This window comes from Misgurnus anguillicaudatus, chromosome 9, assembly GCF_027580225.2.
Source record: "Misgurnus anguillicaudatus chromosome 9, ASM2758022v2, whole genome shotgun sequence".
Lineage (NCBI taxonomy): Eukaryota > Metazoa > Chordata > Actinopteri > Cypriniformes > Cobitidae > Misgurnus > Misgurnus anguillicaudatus.
Window position 1 is genome coordinate 28,377,452 of NC_073345.2, and position 15,176 is coordinate 28,392,627.

General features: G+C 37.8%; 1 protein-coding gene across 9 annotated transcripts in view; it reads right to left on the bottom strand.

Moving 5' to 3' along the window:
• Window positions 1-15,176, bottom strand: part of grin1a (glutamate receptor, ionotropic, N-methyl D-aspartate 1a) — a 61,270-nt gene that overhangs the window by 33,184 nt on the left and 12,910 nt on the right. For 7 of the 9 annotated variants that reach the window (XM_055181069.2, XM_055181065.2, XM_055181061.2 and 4 more), the window contains 5 exons: window positions 14,710-14,844; window positions 14,432-14,608; window positions 7,242-7,301; window positions 6,412-6,509; window positions 2,031-2,152 (listed from right to left, as the gene is read on the bottom strand). In XM_055181069.2, coding sequence (XP_055037044.2) covers window positions 2,031-2,152; window positions 6,412-6,509; window positions 7,242-7,301; window positions 14,432-14,608; window positions 14,710-14,730 — 478 coding nt within the window. In that variant the 5' untranslated portion in view covers window positions 14,731-14,844. The remainder of the gene's footprint in view (window positions 1-2,030; window positions 2,153-6,411; window positions 6,510-7,241; window positions 7,302-14,431; window positions 14,609-14,709; window positions 14,845-15,176) is intronic. The other 2 variants (XM_055181063.2, XM_055181068.2) reach the window with 1 other exon arrangement.

Here is a 15,176-nt window from a genome sequence, read left to right on the forward strand (position 1 = left end):
CGTTCGTTCGTTTCTTGAGTTTGCATTCATTTTAATTGGCACTAAAGTAATTCCATATATGTGAATATACAAAATGCACACTTGTGAAGTAACATAAAAGGTCATTTATAGACCAAAAGCTCATTAAAGAGAGGGTTGACCATACACTCTTTAAAAAAACTAAACTATTAATATAATGAACACTGTAAAAACCACATTCTGTAAGTTAACCCATATACATTAACTCATTCCCCGCCAGCATTTTTTGTGATTTTCACAAAATGCCTTCCAGGAAATTTTTCTTCTAAAAATATATAAACATACAAATATATCAAATAAAAAACAAACCCTCTGCTTTCAAACAAACAGTAAACAAACAAACAAAATGAGAAAAAACTTTCATCCTATCTTTATTATTTCTCTGTTTATAAACTCTTAAATATGGGTATTTTTCTTCAAAATACAAAATTTTGAGCAAAAAGCTGAAATAAGTGCATTTTTTTAATGAATTTTGTTAGAGATTAGATTCAGAACGATTATCAAAACATAAAATAAATTTTTTTAAAATAATCTTTTTTTTTCAGGTTGAATTGGGTTTATTCTTAATTGACGAGATAACTGTGTAAAGTCCAATACTACATCCCACAAAAAAAATGGGATATTTACCATCCAGCCAGATCTGAATTATTAAAAAATGGCAAATTAATAAAATAAGTTATCAAAATCTTGCAAAAACAAGCAAGATTCTCTACTATTGAGTGCTGGGGGTGTGTCCACTGTCGGCGCTGAAACCACGCCCACTCGTGGGAAAGCCGCCATCGTCTATCTAAACTTTCATACAGCTACAACCTGAATGGATGCTTGTGGTTGTGTTAGGGGCGGGGCCATTCTTGATGCCTCCAGTGCATCATCAAGCCACCACTTTAGCCCCGCCCAAATAATCCTTAACACAAAAATGTGGAAAAACTGTTTAACGATAACTCTACAAATCACTTTGTAACGTGTTTCAGCAAAACATGTCTAACATTTATAATGTGTTTAAAGGGACACTCCACTTTTTTTTTAATTGGCTTATTTTGCAGCTCCCCTAGAGTTTAACAATTTTAACCACTTTTAGCATATCTTAGCATAATACATTGAATCTGATTAGACCAGTAGCATCATGCTTAAAAATAACCAAAGAGTTTCAATTTTTCCTATTTTAAAACTTGACTCTTCTGTAATTACATTGTGTACTAAGACCGACGGAAAATTAAAAGTTGCAATTTTCTAGGCAAATATGGCTAGGAACTATACTCTTATTCTGGCGTTATAATTAAGGACTTTGCTGCCGTACTATGACTGCAGGAGGCCCAATGATATTACGCAGCAGCCAAAAATAGTCCCCTGCTATTGAAAGATACAAAGGGGACTATTTTCGAAAGCTGCGTAATATCATTGCGCCTTCTGGAGCCATGTTATGTCATCAAATTCCTAGCCATATCGGCAAAAAAAAATATCTAAACTTTTTGGTCATTTTTCAGCGCGATGCTAATGGTCTAATCAGATTCAATGAATTATGCTAAGCTATGCTAAAAGTGGTACTGCCAGACCCGGAGATCAGCTGAATGGATTCCAAAACTGTAAAAATCAAATGTTTAACTCTGGGAGCATTTTTTCAAAAAAAAAAGTGGAGTGTACCTTTAAAACATTTTTTTGAAATGACTTTACCCAGACTTAAAATAAAATACTACTTTAAAGAATAACATCTTAAATGTTAACTTCTTAAAATACCTCTAGAAGGTCAAGGTTTAGTTCACTTCTGTAATATTTATCTTGCCAGTGAACTGATCCATCCATTACAGTGTTATCTAAAGAAACTCACTTAAAACTTTAAACACATTGAGTGCTTAAATGTTTTAAAGGATAATACACACACTAGCTTTTACTCTTGACCTTATGTGCATTCTTCTATAAAATATCCTGTCTTATTAAAATGTACAGTAGATCTGAATCTGAGGGCTTGTATTTCTTCTCCTCTGCGTCAGTTGTACCGGGATTGCTGTACGTACCGTCAGGAGCCTCGGTCAAAGCTTTACCGGACATCTCTCGCTCCCCGACCAGCCACACGTAGCCTGAGCCTGTCATGTTGAGGAAGCGCGCTGTTTTGTACACGGCGGCTGCGTCTTCCTCACTGGCAGACAGACAGGTTTACAACTACTGATCATTCAAGCATGCAATTGTTCTGTAAACCCCTCTTGGTTTGTTTAGGTGTTATGGATATCCAAATGGCAAGAACTACAAATATCAAGATGACTCATTGTGATTCTCATTTGCAGGTAATTAAACAGTGAGAGGTGAAGTGCAGCGTAATGAAGCAGTTTATTGGAGATTTTAGCAAGGATGGATTATGGACTGATAATTATACAGACAGTAGACTTCAATACTGTGAATATTTACTTTTATGCATTCTGTCTATACATTATTTATCAGTAGCCTACGTGGGTTCCCTGGGATCAAACCTGTGGAGTTACAGAAGCACTTTCAAATATAAATGTATCAGAAATGCTCCATATATGTGCTATGTATTCATGTTTATGCGTTTGGTGGACGCTTTTATCAACATGATCTCACGGAAAGTCGTGTTGTAGTCACAAAAAGTTTTATTAATTTATTTGCATCCATGGCATGAAATTCAGCTTTTTCGTGTCTTGAGCACAAATGTCTTTTTCGTACAGATTTCTATATATTTTTCGTGTCGGTGGCACGACTTTCTTTTTCGTGTCATTTTATGCATTGTTTTCTCTTTTTTTCTTTTTCATTGTCCTTGGGGTTGGGGTTAGATTTGGGGTTTGGGTTAGGATGTACTTTTATCTATTGGTTTCTACACGTTTATCTTACGCTTTTAAAACTATTCTTGCCTGGAGTTGGGGTTTGGGTTAAGAGGATGTCTAAAAATGTAACAGAAAGTTATTCTAGCCCCAACACCTAGCGACAATGTTAAGAAAAAACAATGAGAAAACAATACATAAAAGAAAGTTGGGGCACGGAAATGAATGAAAGCTCAATTTCGTGCCAAGGACATGAATAAATTAATACAATTTTTTGTGACTATAACACGACTTTCCATGAGATCAGTTTGGCTTTTATCCAAAGTGTCTTACAGTGATATACATTTTTATCAGTATGTGTTTAAACCCATGATCTTTTGCACATGCTTTACCACTGAGCTATTCATATTTGTTTCTTTTTGTGTCAAGAGTTGTAATGTCAGAAAAATTGTCAAAAAGTGGTCCTTAGGGCGTTACCCTTTCAAAATGTAGACCTTTACACCTAAAGAGTTCACATTAGTACTTTAGAGGCACATATTGGTACTAAAAAAGTACCATATTATTAGTACCTAAAAAGTACATATTGGTAGAAAATGTATTCATATCTGTACCTAAAGAGCTGTAAGCTTAAAGGGACACTTCACTGATTTGCATTAAAGGAATAGTCTACTCATTTTCAATATTAAAATATGTTATTACCTTAACTAAGAATTGTTGATACATCCCTCTATCATCTGTGTGCGTGCACGTAAGCGCTGGAGCGCGCTGCCACGCTTCGATAGCATTTAGCCTACCCCCACTCATTCAATGGCACCCCCCAGAGACAAAGTCAGAAATGACCAAACACATCAACGCCTTCCCTATTCAAGACGAGCAGCCACACGAGCAAGCCTGGTGGTACAAAACAAAAAGCAGCGATCCTCTAAGCGGATCCAAAAGAGGAGCTACATGTCATGGCGCAAAAGCACTTTTGGGAGCACTTTGACTCGGCGCAGTAACACCCTCCCTCTCCCATTATGAGAGGGAGAAGGGGAGCGGACTTTTCAGGCGAGTCGAAGCACTCCCAAAAGTGCTATTACACCATAAAATATAGTTCCTCTTTTAAATCCGCTTAGAAAAGCGCTACGTTTTATTTTGTACCACCAAACTTGCTCGTATAACTACTCGTCTTAAATAGGAAAAACGTTGATGTGTTTGGTCACTTCTAACTTTATCTCTAAATGGTACCATTGAATGAATGGGGCTAAGCTAAATGCTATCGAAGCGTTGCAGCGCGCTCCAGCGCTTACGTGCACGCACACAGATGATAGAGGGATGTATCAACAATTCTTAGTTAAGGTAATAACATATTTTAATATTGAAAATGAGTAGACTATTCCTTTAAGCTTTGTATAGATAGAACCCCAGTCATGGTCGTGCATCATTCCCTCAGTTTCCCCTGAGACGAGAGAAATACAGATTTCAGTGTTGCACTTCCTTCTTTCAATGATGTACAAATCATCATTTTGCGTCATTGAAAGAAGGAACTGCTGTATCTTTGTTGAGGGTGAAAGACTACAGATACTCATTCCTCATTTTTCCAAGGTGGGGGCTATGGGTGGGACCCACTCACACTACAGACCTATTACAGATCAGTTGGTGGGACTTACAAAAATATACGAACACAGACGACAAACACGATCAGCTGCCATCTTTATGCTAAGCTAAGCTAACAGTCGTTGTGGAGCGAGCCAGACTTCATGTTACAATAATAGCAAAGAGCATGTTACAGCAAAGAGCTCAGGCAGATGGAGGAACATAAGCCCGAGGAGTAGGCCGGAGCCTGGGCTTCGGCTGCGTAAAGGAGCCCGTGGAAGACGCCACAACCCTCGGCCTATGCTGCATAGAGAAGCCCGGACTGGCTAGAGCTTGGACGGACTAGTAGTGCCTGTACTTTCGCTGTGTGCTTTCTGTATAACATTTCCGCATCAGATCAGGATATGGACGTTTGTTTGGTGAATGGTCCCGGGCAAGAGAGAAACACAGACGTGTTTCGGCGTACGAGCACAAGCGCTGAGCCAGCACGTCTGTGGAGTATACATATTGTGCTGTGGACGCGTTTGTGTGCAAGATGCGGCATTTTCTTCTTTGGGAATATACATGTTTGGCCAAGCACTCTCAAAAATAAATCAGAAACTGAATAAAGCTTGCTCCTACCAAAGCTTCCTTCCGTATATAGACAGCGGCGTCCTGGATACATATTTTAGAATCCTAAAATGGAAGGACAGTCAAAGCCTGCAGGGATAAACGGACGTCTGACTATAAAGTGAGTGTTTCTATTTTCTTTGCATCGTGGGAGTTGTAGTTTTCCATACAAATGTGCCCTAATGTCAAGTTCTGTCTTTTTTCAGTCAAATAGGGACAAAATTCTAAATTTATGTTACATTTCGACTACAAATATGACCCACTTTCAATAAAGATTCATGTTTGTACCGATGAAATGTCCCTTTAAGAGCTTACACATACTGCTGGATTAACCAATAAAGCTGTTTAAATGTATTTGTAGAAATTTATGTCATCTGTGAAAGGCGTAGGACCAAAATTTTTTTAACAAATCATAGATATCGGTCCGAACGGATGTTTCCATTTTTGTCCCTCATACGTAAGCGTAATTTGAATGCCCACCGCGCAAAGAGTCCACGCAGACACCATATGTCATTGGCGAGTTCACGTGCGCTCACCTCCTGCCTGTAAACAGTGAGAACAGCAAACTTTTCTGCTGAATTGACAACCTACACAGGAGGCACAAAACTAAAGGCATATTTGATAACAACAACAGCAAAAACTGCCTGGATCAGCAAGAGCAAAAACCCAAATTAACATCGGTAGCTTTACCACGAGATGAAACAGCTGCAGGAGCCAAAGGGTCTGAAAGAGTCGTTGCACTGTTTATTTTGGTAAGGTAGGTACGTGATATATATGTTTGTATTGAGATGGATTCAGATATTCTACTTTGATGAAACATTGTGTTGCTCATGAAATTTGTGTTCGTTTACAGATTAGCGTAACGATATAGTTACTACGTCTACACAACCGAACGTGTGCTTAAACTTATTCTGATGTAAACCAGTTGTTTGGTTATTTTGGAAGTGTTATTTGACTTTGTACTGCAAAGTTTTCTCACTGCTGAATGAGACATGAGATGTGACCATCTGATCTGTGCGTGTTCATATGTTTTGAAAGAGGCGTGACTTTGGATGGCGATTTGACTTGAGGGTGGGATCGGGATTTCATTGCTAGGCGGCTACCGTTAGCATTTTTCAAAATGTGTTACCCTACCTTTTAAGCTGTCCTTGGGGCAGTAGTACTTTTGAAAATTTCCTAATATGTACCAGTAGGTACAGTTGTTTATACATTTGGTACCAACATGTACCTTTGAGGTACCCATATATACCTCTGAGAAACATAAAGGAACTCCTTGGGTACAAAGGCGCATTTCTCCAAAAGGTACCAACCCAGTGACAGCTAAGGACCATTTTGACCATTTTTTTCTGACAGTGCCTTACATTAGGTGGTGGTCTAATAAATTAGTTTAGCACTGTATTAATTCTCATTAAGGAAATAGATGTAAAGGACCACTTACCTGGCAGACAGAATGATCACGCGGGCTTCCAGCTCTTTGGCCTCCAAGAGCAGAGCAGTCAAGTTAGTCTCCTGGTTGAACTGAAGCACTTTCTCGGCCTGAGGTTGGGGTACACAATCATTCAAAGAGGCTATTTACTCCCATAACTGAACCATGGTGCCTCATCTAGCACTTTTGGTTGGTTTGGCCGTGCCTGTTTTTTCTTTGGGGGCTGAAAATGGGGGTAAATTATAGAGTTCCAGGGAAACTGGCTCAAATAAAAAACAAAAATAAAAGAATTAAAAAGCTTGAAAAGCCAAAAATCTGCATTGTCGCATGCAAACTGAAGGTTATCAAGGCTCCAGAGAAGGACGTGCATGTTAGGTCACAGGGGTGAGACCGATGCAACCGTAAACTAAAACCAGGTGGAAGGGGAGTGATAGGTGAAGGGGCGCAATTTCCCCAAAGAAACAGTCGAGAAAAAGAATTAACGAGGGAATGCTGCAAGAGGATAATAGATTCGGAGAGTGTTGTCCCAATCGGATCTCCACAAAGGTATGGGCTTGCATTTTTTTTTTTTTTTTTGGACTTGAATCATGCATCATCATCCTTTATTGAAAAGGAAAAAATGGTGATGAAAGAAGCGGAGCGTTTTTATAGATATTTCTTGAAACGGAAATAATAAGAATTATTCAAAAGAAATCCATTCTTCATTTAAATCATAAAAAGGAAAAAACACGTGCTACCAAGAGAAGGGCATTTCTGGGTTTTGCCGGTGACTGGCTGGGCTGGTTCTAGTAGCTACGTTCAGAGATTTTGGAGGGCGGCGTGCATTGACCATGCAAATATACCTTAGGTCCTCTTTTGCTGTCATACAGTTGGTCTTGGTTTTCATAGTTCCTTTTTTTATTCTGATGAGTAATGTGCACAGAGAAAATATGCAGACACAGAAGAATATTATAAACAGTTGAGAATGGTGGACAGTAAAGCAACCAAAAAACTTTCACTTCCCTGCTCCGAATCGGAATCTTTAACACTGGGGCTTGCAAAAAACATCAAAGACCGACTCTTCCAGACTTTAATAAGGCAAACAAAATGCAACAACCCTCATCGCATTACAATCGATATAGTCAGTTTTGCTACATTCACAAACTAAGTGGTGCTTTTCATCAGCTACTTGCAGTAGCATGCGCACCTACTAAATTATGTATGTAATGTTATTTAAAATTCAATACAGATGATAGACAACTCCGATGTGCTGTCATGTCTAACAAATCACTCAATATTAATCGAATGTTGCTTAATGCATACAAAAGAGCCAAACTCCGAGGATGATGGGTTGATTTTTTATCAGCACCATCTTGAATTCTCCTCGTCTGCTCTTTTTTGAGGGCAGTGGTCTCGGGGGTGAAACCCTGATGCCATTTTGCAGAGATATAAATAATCTTCCCCTGCATACATACGCACATCATCCTAATGGTGCAATAGGTTAGACACGTTTGCATTGCGCCTCTGAAATGATGCATGACCCATATGCACGTCATTTGCTCATTAAAGCACCGCACACAAAATTAGGAAGACGAATATAAGACCTTCCAGAGCAAACTCTGTGCCGCAGTCATAATCCCTGCTGTGTGGTGAATGAAAACTACAATGGACACTCCTGTAAAATGATAGTAAAAGCAATATGAACATAATCCTTGGTGTGTAGTGAACAAAAATAGACATGGCGCAGTACAGCATGCGAAAATAATTTGAAATTCAAGTGCTGTTACGCGGACACAGATCAATCTGTCGACCTTTTCAGTAATTCAGACACGATAGCCTTGATTTTGTTTCTCTGTTATGAATATAAATACTCTATTTACTATTAGAGTATTGAGTTAAACAAAGCATTTTGTACTTTTGATGTATACAAATATCATCAATTAAATATGAGATTAAAAATATAAACATGCATTAAATTATAAAAATGTTTTTAATGAAGCATGAGCAACAATCTTTGTGTGATAAGTGAAAATTTGTCATATAAACGCATAGCGGTTGAATTATAATACGTAATACATATAATACAATTTCAATGTCAAATAACAAAAAATCAGATGACAGATGTGAACTTCACATTACACAGTAGCACCACAAAATGGCTGCCAGGTTTAACCTCCTAAGACCCGAGCCATATCTGCCTAGAAAAACGCAACTTTTATTTTCCATCAGTGTTAGTGCACGACATAGCTATTTTAAATAGGAAAAATATCGAAACTCTTTGGTTATTTTTTTAGCGCAATGCTAATGGTCTAATCAGATTCAATGGATTATGCTAAGCTATGCTAAAAGTGGTACCGCCAGACCCGGAGATCAGCTGAATGGATTACAAAAAGATAAAAATCAAATGTTTAACTCTACGGGAGCATATTTTCAAAAAAAGTGGAGTGTCCCTTTAAGTATTATGGTGCAAACAACAAAAAATGTAATATCAAGGTATGTGGACACACCAGGTCTTGGGAGGTTAAGACACAAAGGGCCAGATTTGCTAACATCTTGCACAGCACAAACCATCTTCTGGCGTTAAAAAGTGAGGATTTACTAAAGATACGCAATCAAAAAAAAATCAGCTTTGGAGTGGACACTGCAATTTTGTAGGAGTTTCTCTTTCAGGCACAAAATTTATGGGAGGAGAATATTTAAATGAATCACGGAACGCAATTTACTAAGGTTTGCGCTTTTAATTTACTGGTATTTGCGCCATTAATTTAATGCATGGAAAAAGCATGTCTTAACCCTACACTAATTAGCACTGCTCTTTATAGATTGTGTTGGTCATTATGGAAATGAGATTTTTGTGTTCTTTAACCTGTGCTTTGTCAATAAATCACCCGCAGAAATTTCCACTCCAATTGGTGCTTTATTGAAATTGCGCTCTCATGCTAATTCGCCCTGTTTAGTAAATCTGCCCCTAGATTTTATGATTTAAGAGAGTTCATTTAAATAAATAAATATAAATAAAATCACTAGTTATATCTGAACTTAGTTGAGTCTAAATGAAGCTATTCATTTTTAATTCAAAAACTTAATTAAAATAAATTCGACCGGCTGCTCTGATTCTTCTTAAAACATAGAAAGAAACCTTTTATGAACATTTGCATTTACTTTCATTCATTTAGCAGACACTTTTATTCAAAGCAATTTGAAAAGTGAGAGAGCATAACATTTTTTCTAAACAATTACCTTTACACCAGTTTTTAATGGAGGCTCTTAGATGTGACATATTCTGTCAGTAATATGAAATACAGAAGAAAGACTAAAATTTAGTAAATAAATTTGACATGAAATGATAAATAGCACAGATGTTCAATCAATGACTAAATTACAACAATAAAACTCGGGCAAGGTTTTTTTTAATGGCATGTTTCGCATAAAATCAGATTCAAAGTGCTTTACAAAGGCATTACAGTTTTTCTCCATTGGTTTGGCTCATTTCTTGAAACAGAAATTACATTCTCAAAACAACATGGACAAACCTCCAAACCACGTGGCAAGTGTTCACAACAGAATTGAATTTCTCATTCATTTCATCAAATTGCAAATATCTAAGTACATGTCTCAATAGCTCAGTACATCTTTGCAACTGATTAAGTACAGTTAGCCTACATTTAGCAGAATTTCCAAGTGAATAGATCTTGTTGATCTAAACTGATTGGTTGATTCTCAGTCTAATGGTTGTTTACTCCAAAATGTGTCAGCGTTATTTCATTGTATAAGTCATCACATGCACAATAGTCTGTTCAATTGGCAAAATGAGTCAAGAACATAATACCATGAATAACATATATGAATGCTTTGAACATTTGATAAATTTATTACAGCAATTGACAGTCAGGGAAAACTAAAACTTGACTAACAAAGTAGGAGTTTACGCTTTTGTAGAGAATAATGGCATTGGAAGGAAACGAGGCCCCTCACATCCTCGTGTTTGTGGATGAAGCTGGCTTCAACCTGGCCAAGGGCCGAAGACGTGGCCATAAAATTATTGCCCACCGGGCCATGGTGGATGTCCGAGGCCAGTGAGGGGGCAATATTACTATGTTTGATGCCATATCTGAGAATGGTGTGGCCACTCACATCCCCAGTCTTGGCCCATACTATACACAGATGCTCCTCATCTTCTTGGACCGCCTTCAGTTTGATTTGATCCCTCAAAATGAGAAAGGTCTCGTCGGGCCTCACCTACCACAATATGTCATTGTATGGGACAATGTGAATTTCTACCGTGGCCTGCTAATCAGGGACTGGTTCACTACTCATCCAAGGATGGTCATGGTGTTCCTACCACCTTACTCTCCTTTCCTCAATCCTATTGAGTTTTTCTCATCTGGGAGGTGGAGATATATGAGCATAGGGCTCAAAATCAAAGGTCCCTGCTCCATGATGAACGCTGCATGTTAGGATATTACAGGAGATCAGTGTAGGGGATGGTTGCGACATGCAAGCTGTTTTGTTCCCTCGTTGCATTGCAAGGGAGAATATACACTGTGATGTGGATGAGAATCTGTGGCCAGACAGACAGCAGCGTGTGGATGGTCAGGAGGGTGAGGATGGTGGCCAGGAGAGGAAGGGTGAGGACATCAACCAGTGAAGAAATGTTAGTTCTGAAACTCCCGCATTATTTACAGCACTGTAGGCTGCATATAATTTTCATTGTTTTTTGTGTTTATATTAGAGTATATTATGCTTTATATATTTTCTTTTTGGTCTGGTGTATGGAAGTTACTTTGTGTGTGAATAAAAGTGGTTACAATTTCCTTGGCAGTGTGAGTGCAATGTGTGGTGTCAAACCTTGGAGGCTACTCTTACCCTAAAATCCTATTTTTTTTTTCAGTTTTATACACAATTGTATTCTGTTAGCTAGACAAAAAACAGTACAGTAACCATTGTCAATAAAGGACTGGGCTAAGACTGAAATGTGGACATAAGGTATATTTCAATGGTCCTCTGCCATAGTGACAAAACATCTAAACATTTTGACTTGCAGTGCTTACACAATGCCAAAGAGATAAAGCATTTTGGGGGCATTGACTGTTTAAATGAGAAGGAAATGTAGTTTTGACACATGAGTGAACGGTTTTGGGAGAGGTATGAGCTTTTGCAGGTGAACCATGGTGTTGTGCCGAACCATCCAAGTTATTTTGACAAAAGCGCCAAGAGTGTTGAGAACGTCCAGTCTGTTTCAAGAAATGAGCCAAAGCAAGGATAAGGATATTTGCCATTTTTGTGGCACTGACGCTTTATATGAAAAAGGAATTTATTTTTGAAGCATGAATGAACAGTTTTGGGAAATATATGAGCTTTTGCAAGTGAGCTATAGTGTTGAGCTGAACTGTAAGACTGTTTTGCCAAATGATCTTAGAGTTTTGAGAATGTAATTTCTGTTTCAAGAAATGAGCCAAACCAATGGAGAAAAACTGTAAAACGAAAAGCAGACCTATAAATGTCATGGTAAAAATCAATAGAGTACCTAAAAATGAAAAGGAAGCAAAATGAAAGCCTAAAAATGTATTAAAACAAATAATACATTTAAAATGCATAATAAATTTCAATAGCCTACTTCATAATACTGTCTCATCATTTATCAGAGGAACTAACAGCTCAGCTAGTTTTCTCTGAGCACCCTTCGGGACATCGAGGTTTACAACATCTTCGCATTTGTCAGACCCTTTTATCCATAGCAACGTACAGTGCATAAAAGCTATCATTATGCATGTTCCTTGGGAATCGAACACACAACCTTTTGCAAGCTGCTTTACAAGCTGAACTACAAGAACATTGTATAGCTTCTGTCAATGCCAGATCCGCTGGCCTGCCATCAACCCGACACCTGCATGCATCCACCAATACAACAGCAGCAATACATCACCAGCATCCCTTCTACTATGCCTAATAGATAGATAGATAGATAGAGAGATAGATAGATAGATAGATAGATAGATAGATAGATAGATAGATAGATAGATAGATAGATAGATAGATAGATAGATAGATAGATAGATAGATAGATAGATAGATAGATTCAGATAGACAGACAGACAGACAGATTCAGACAGACAGATTCAGATAGATAGATTCAGATAGATTCAGATAGATTCAGATAGATAGATAGATAGATAGATAGATAGATAGATAGATAGATAGATAGATAGATAGATAGATAGATAGATAGATAGATAGATAGATAGATAGATAGATTCAGATAGATAGATTCAGATAGATAGATTCAGATAGATAGATAGATAGATAGATAGATAGATAGATAGACAGATAGATAGATAGATAGATAGATAGATAGATAGATAGATAGATAGATAGATAGATAGATAGATAGATAGATAGATAGATAGATAGATAGATAGATAGATAGATTCAGATAGATTCAGATAGATAGATTCAGATAGATAGATTCAGATAGATAGATTCAGATAGATAGATTCAGATAGATTGATAGATATATAGATTCAGATAGATCGATAGATATATAGATTCAGATAGATAGATAGATAGATAGATAGATAGATAGATAGATAGATAGATAGATAGATAGATAGATAGATAGATAGATAGATAGATAGATAGATAGATTCAGATAGATTCAGATAGATACACAGATTCAGATAGATTCAGACAGACAGATTCAGACAGACAGACAGACAGACAGACAGACAGACAGACAGACAGACAGACAGACAGACAGACAGACAGACAGACAGACAGATTCAGATAGATAGATAGATTCAGATAGACAGATTCAGATAGACAGATTCAGATAGATACACAGATTCAGATAGATTCAGACAGACAGACAGACAGACAGACAGACAGACAGACAGACAGACAGACAGATAGATTTAGATAGATTCAGAAAGATAGATTCAGAGATAGATTCAGATAGATAGATAGATTCAGATAGATAGATTCAGATAGATAGATTCAGATAGATAGATTCAGACAGATAGATAGATAGATAGATAGATAGATAGATAGATAGATAGATAGATAGATAGATAGATAGATAGATAGATAGATAGATAGATAGATAGATAGATAGATAGATAGATAGATAGATAGATAGATAGATAGATAGATAGATAGATAGATAGCCAGAGACAGACAGACAGACAGACAGACAGATAGATAGATTTAGATAGAAACACAGATTCAGATAGATACACATATTCAGATATATATATTCAGATAGATAGATTCAGATAGATAGATAGATAGATTCAGATAGATAGATAGAAAGATAGACAGACAGACAGACAGACAGAAAGACAGAAAGACAGATAGATACATTTAGATTGATACAGATTCAGATAGATACACAGATTCAGATAGATATGTTTAGATAGATATATTCAGATAGATAGATTCAGATAGAAAGATCCATTCAATAGAAGCCTCTCTGGGTATGTAACTTAATTCACACCATACTGAAATAGTTTCACTGTTAATAATCTCTCACAGCAAAGAGGGCAACAATAATTACCTCGGTGCTGAGCGGAGGGGATTTGGGATGGCGATTTAGCCTTCATCCCTTAGGATACTGAGCTCAGCCTCGGCAAGATCAAAATTCCCCCTATAGTTATCACCACTCTAAACCAGCTCATAATAGGAGGACAGATCTGCATTGCCAAAACTCACATAGCTCCAGGGCATCAACATGCCTCACCATAATTCTTAAAAAGTCACTGATGCTTTGCAATGCCCCAGGTTAAGGTTTTCATTTTGCTCCTGTTGAAGATAGACACAGGAGTTTTCGACTATGGCAGAAAGCAACATGAAATGGCCAGATAACGCACCTTAAGTCAAATCACACCACGTTAAGACTCTGGTTTTAGAATGTTAGCCAACATTTAAAACATGGTATGAAAGATGTGTTCATGTGACAAAAAACATTTACGTACATTGAAGACCCCCACGTTACACGCATGTACGTACATACACACCCGCGCACAAGTGGATTCTGGGAAACCTGGCATTATCTTACCTTGGTTTCTCTCTCCTCCAGCAGAGTTTCTAATCTCTTCTGCGCGGCTCTGCCTTCATGGTCGTCACTGACGATTAAAATGATGTGATTCCAGCGAAACTCGCGCATCATATCAAACCACACATGGGCCTGGTGAGAGTATGGCGGTACTGTACGCAGGAACGAGAGATGGATGCTCTGCAAGAACAGTATAGAGTTAATATTCAAAATATGCATAAAGAGTGCATATTAGTACCTCAAACTGGTATTGGTATAGCTTTATTTAATCTATCGCTCACCTTGTCTGAATAAATGGACATCCTGGTGGTGAGCCCCACTACAGGTATCCGGTAAAATCCTGCGGTGTATGAGACCGGTGTAGGAGTGAGATGGTCAGTAGACTGTGGTGGATGGCTTACCAGGATGGCATACACCTACGAACAAGATCAGAGAACTGGTTTTAGACTAACTAGCTGCTGTCAAGGCTAGATCACAGCCGAGTGAAGAGCTTGAGCTATAGAGGAGATCCTTGACGAGACCTATAAATCACCTCACGGTCAAACGCACTAACATTTAAATTGATCGATGATGAAGGGTCTTTGGTTGGACTCGAGGGAGCAAGAAAAACAAAGTGTGATCTGTCTTTCACACATAAAAATTGATAGTTTGTCCTGTGTTAACATAATACAGCAAGTTAAAGGGACACTCCACTTTTTTTGAAAATATGCACATTTTCCAGCTCCCCTAGAGTTAAACATTTGATTTT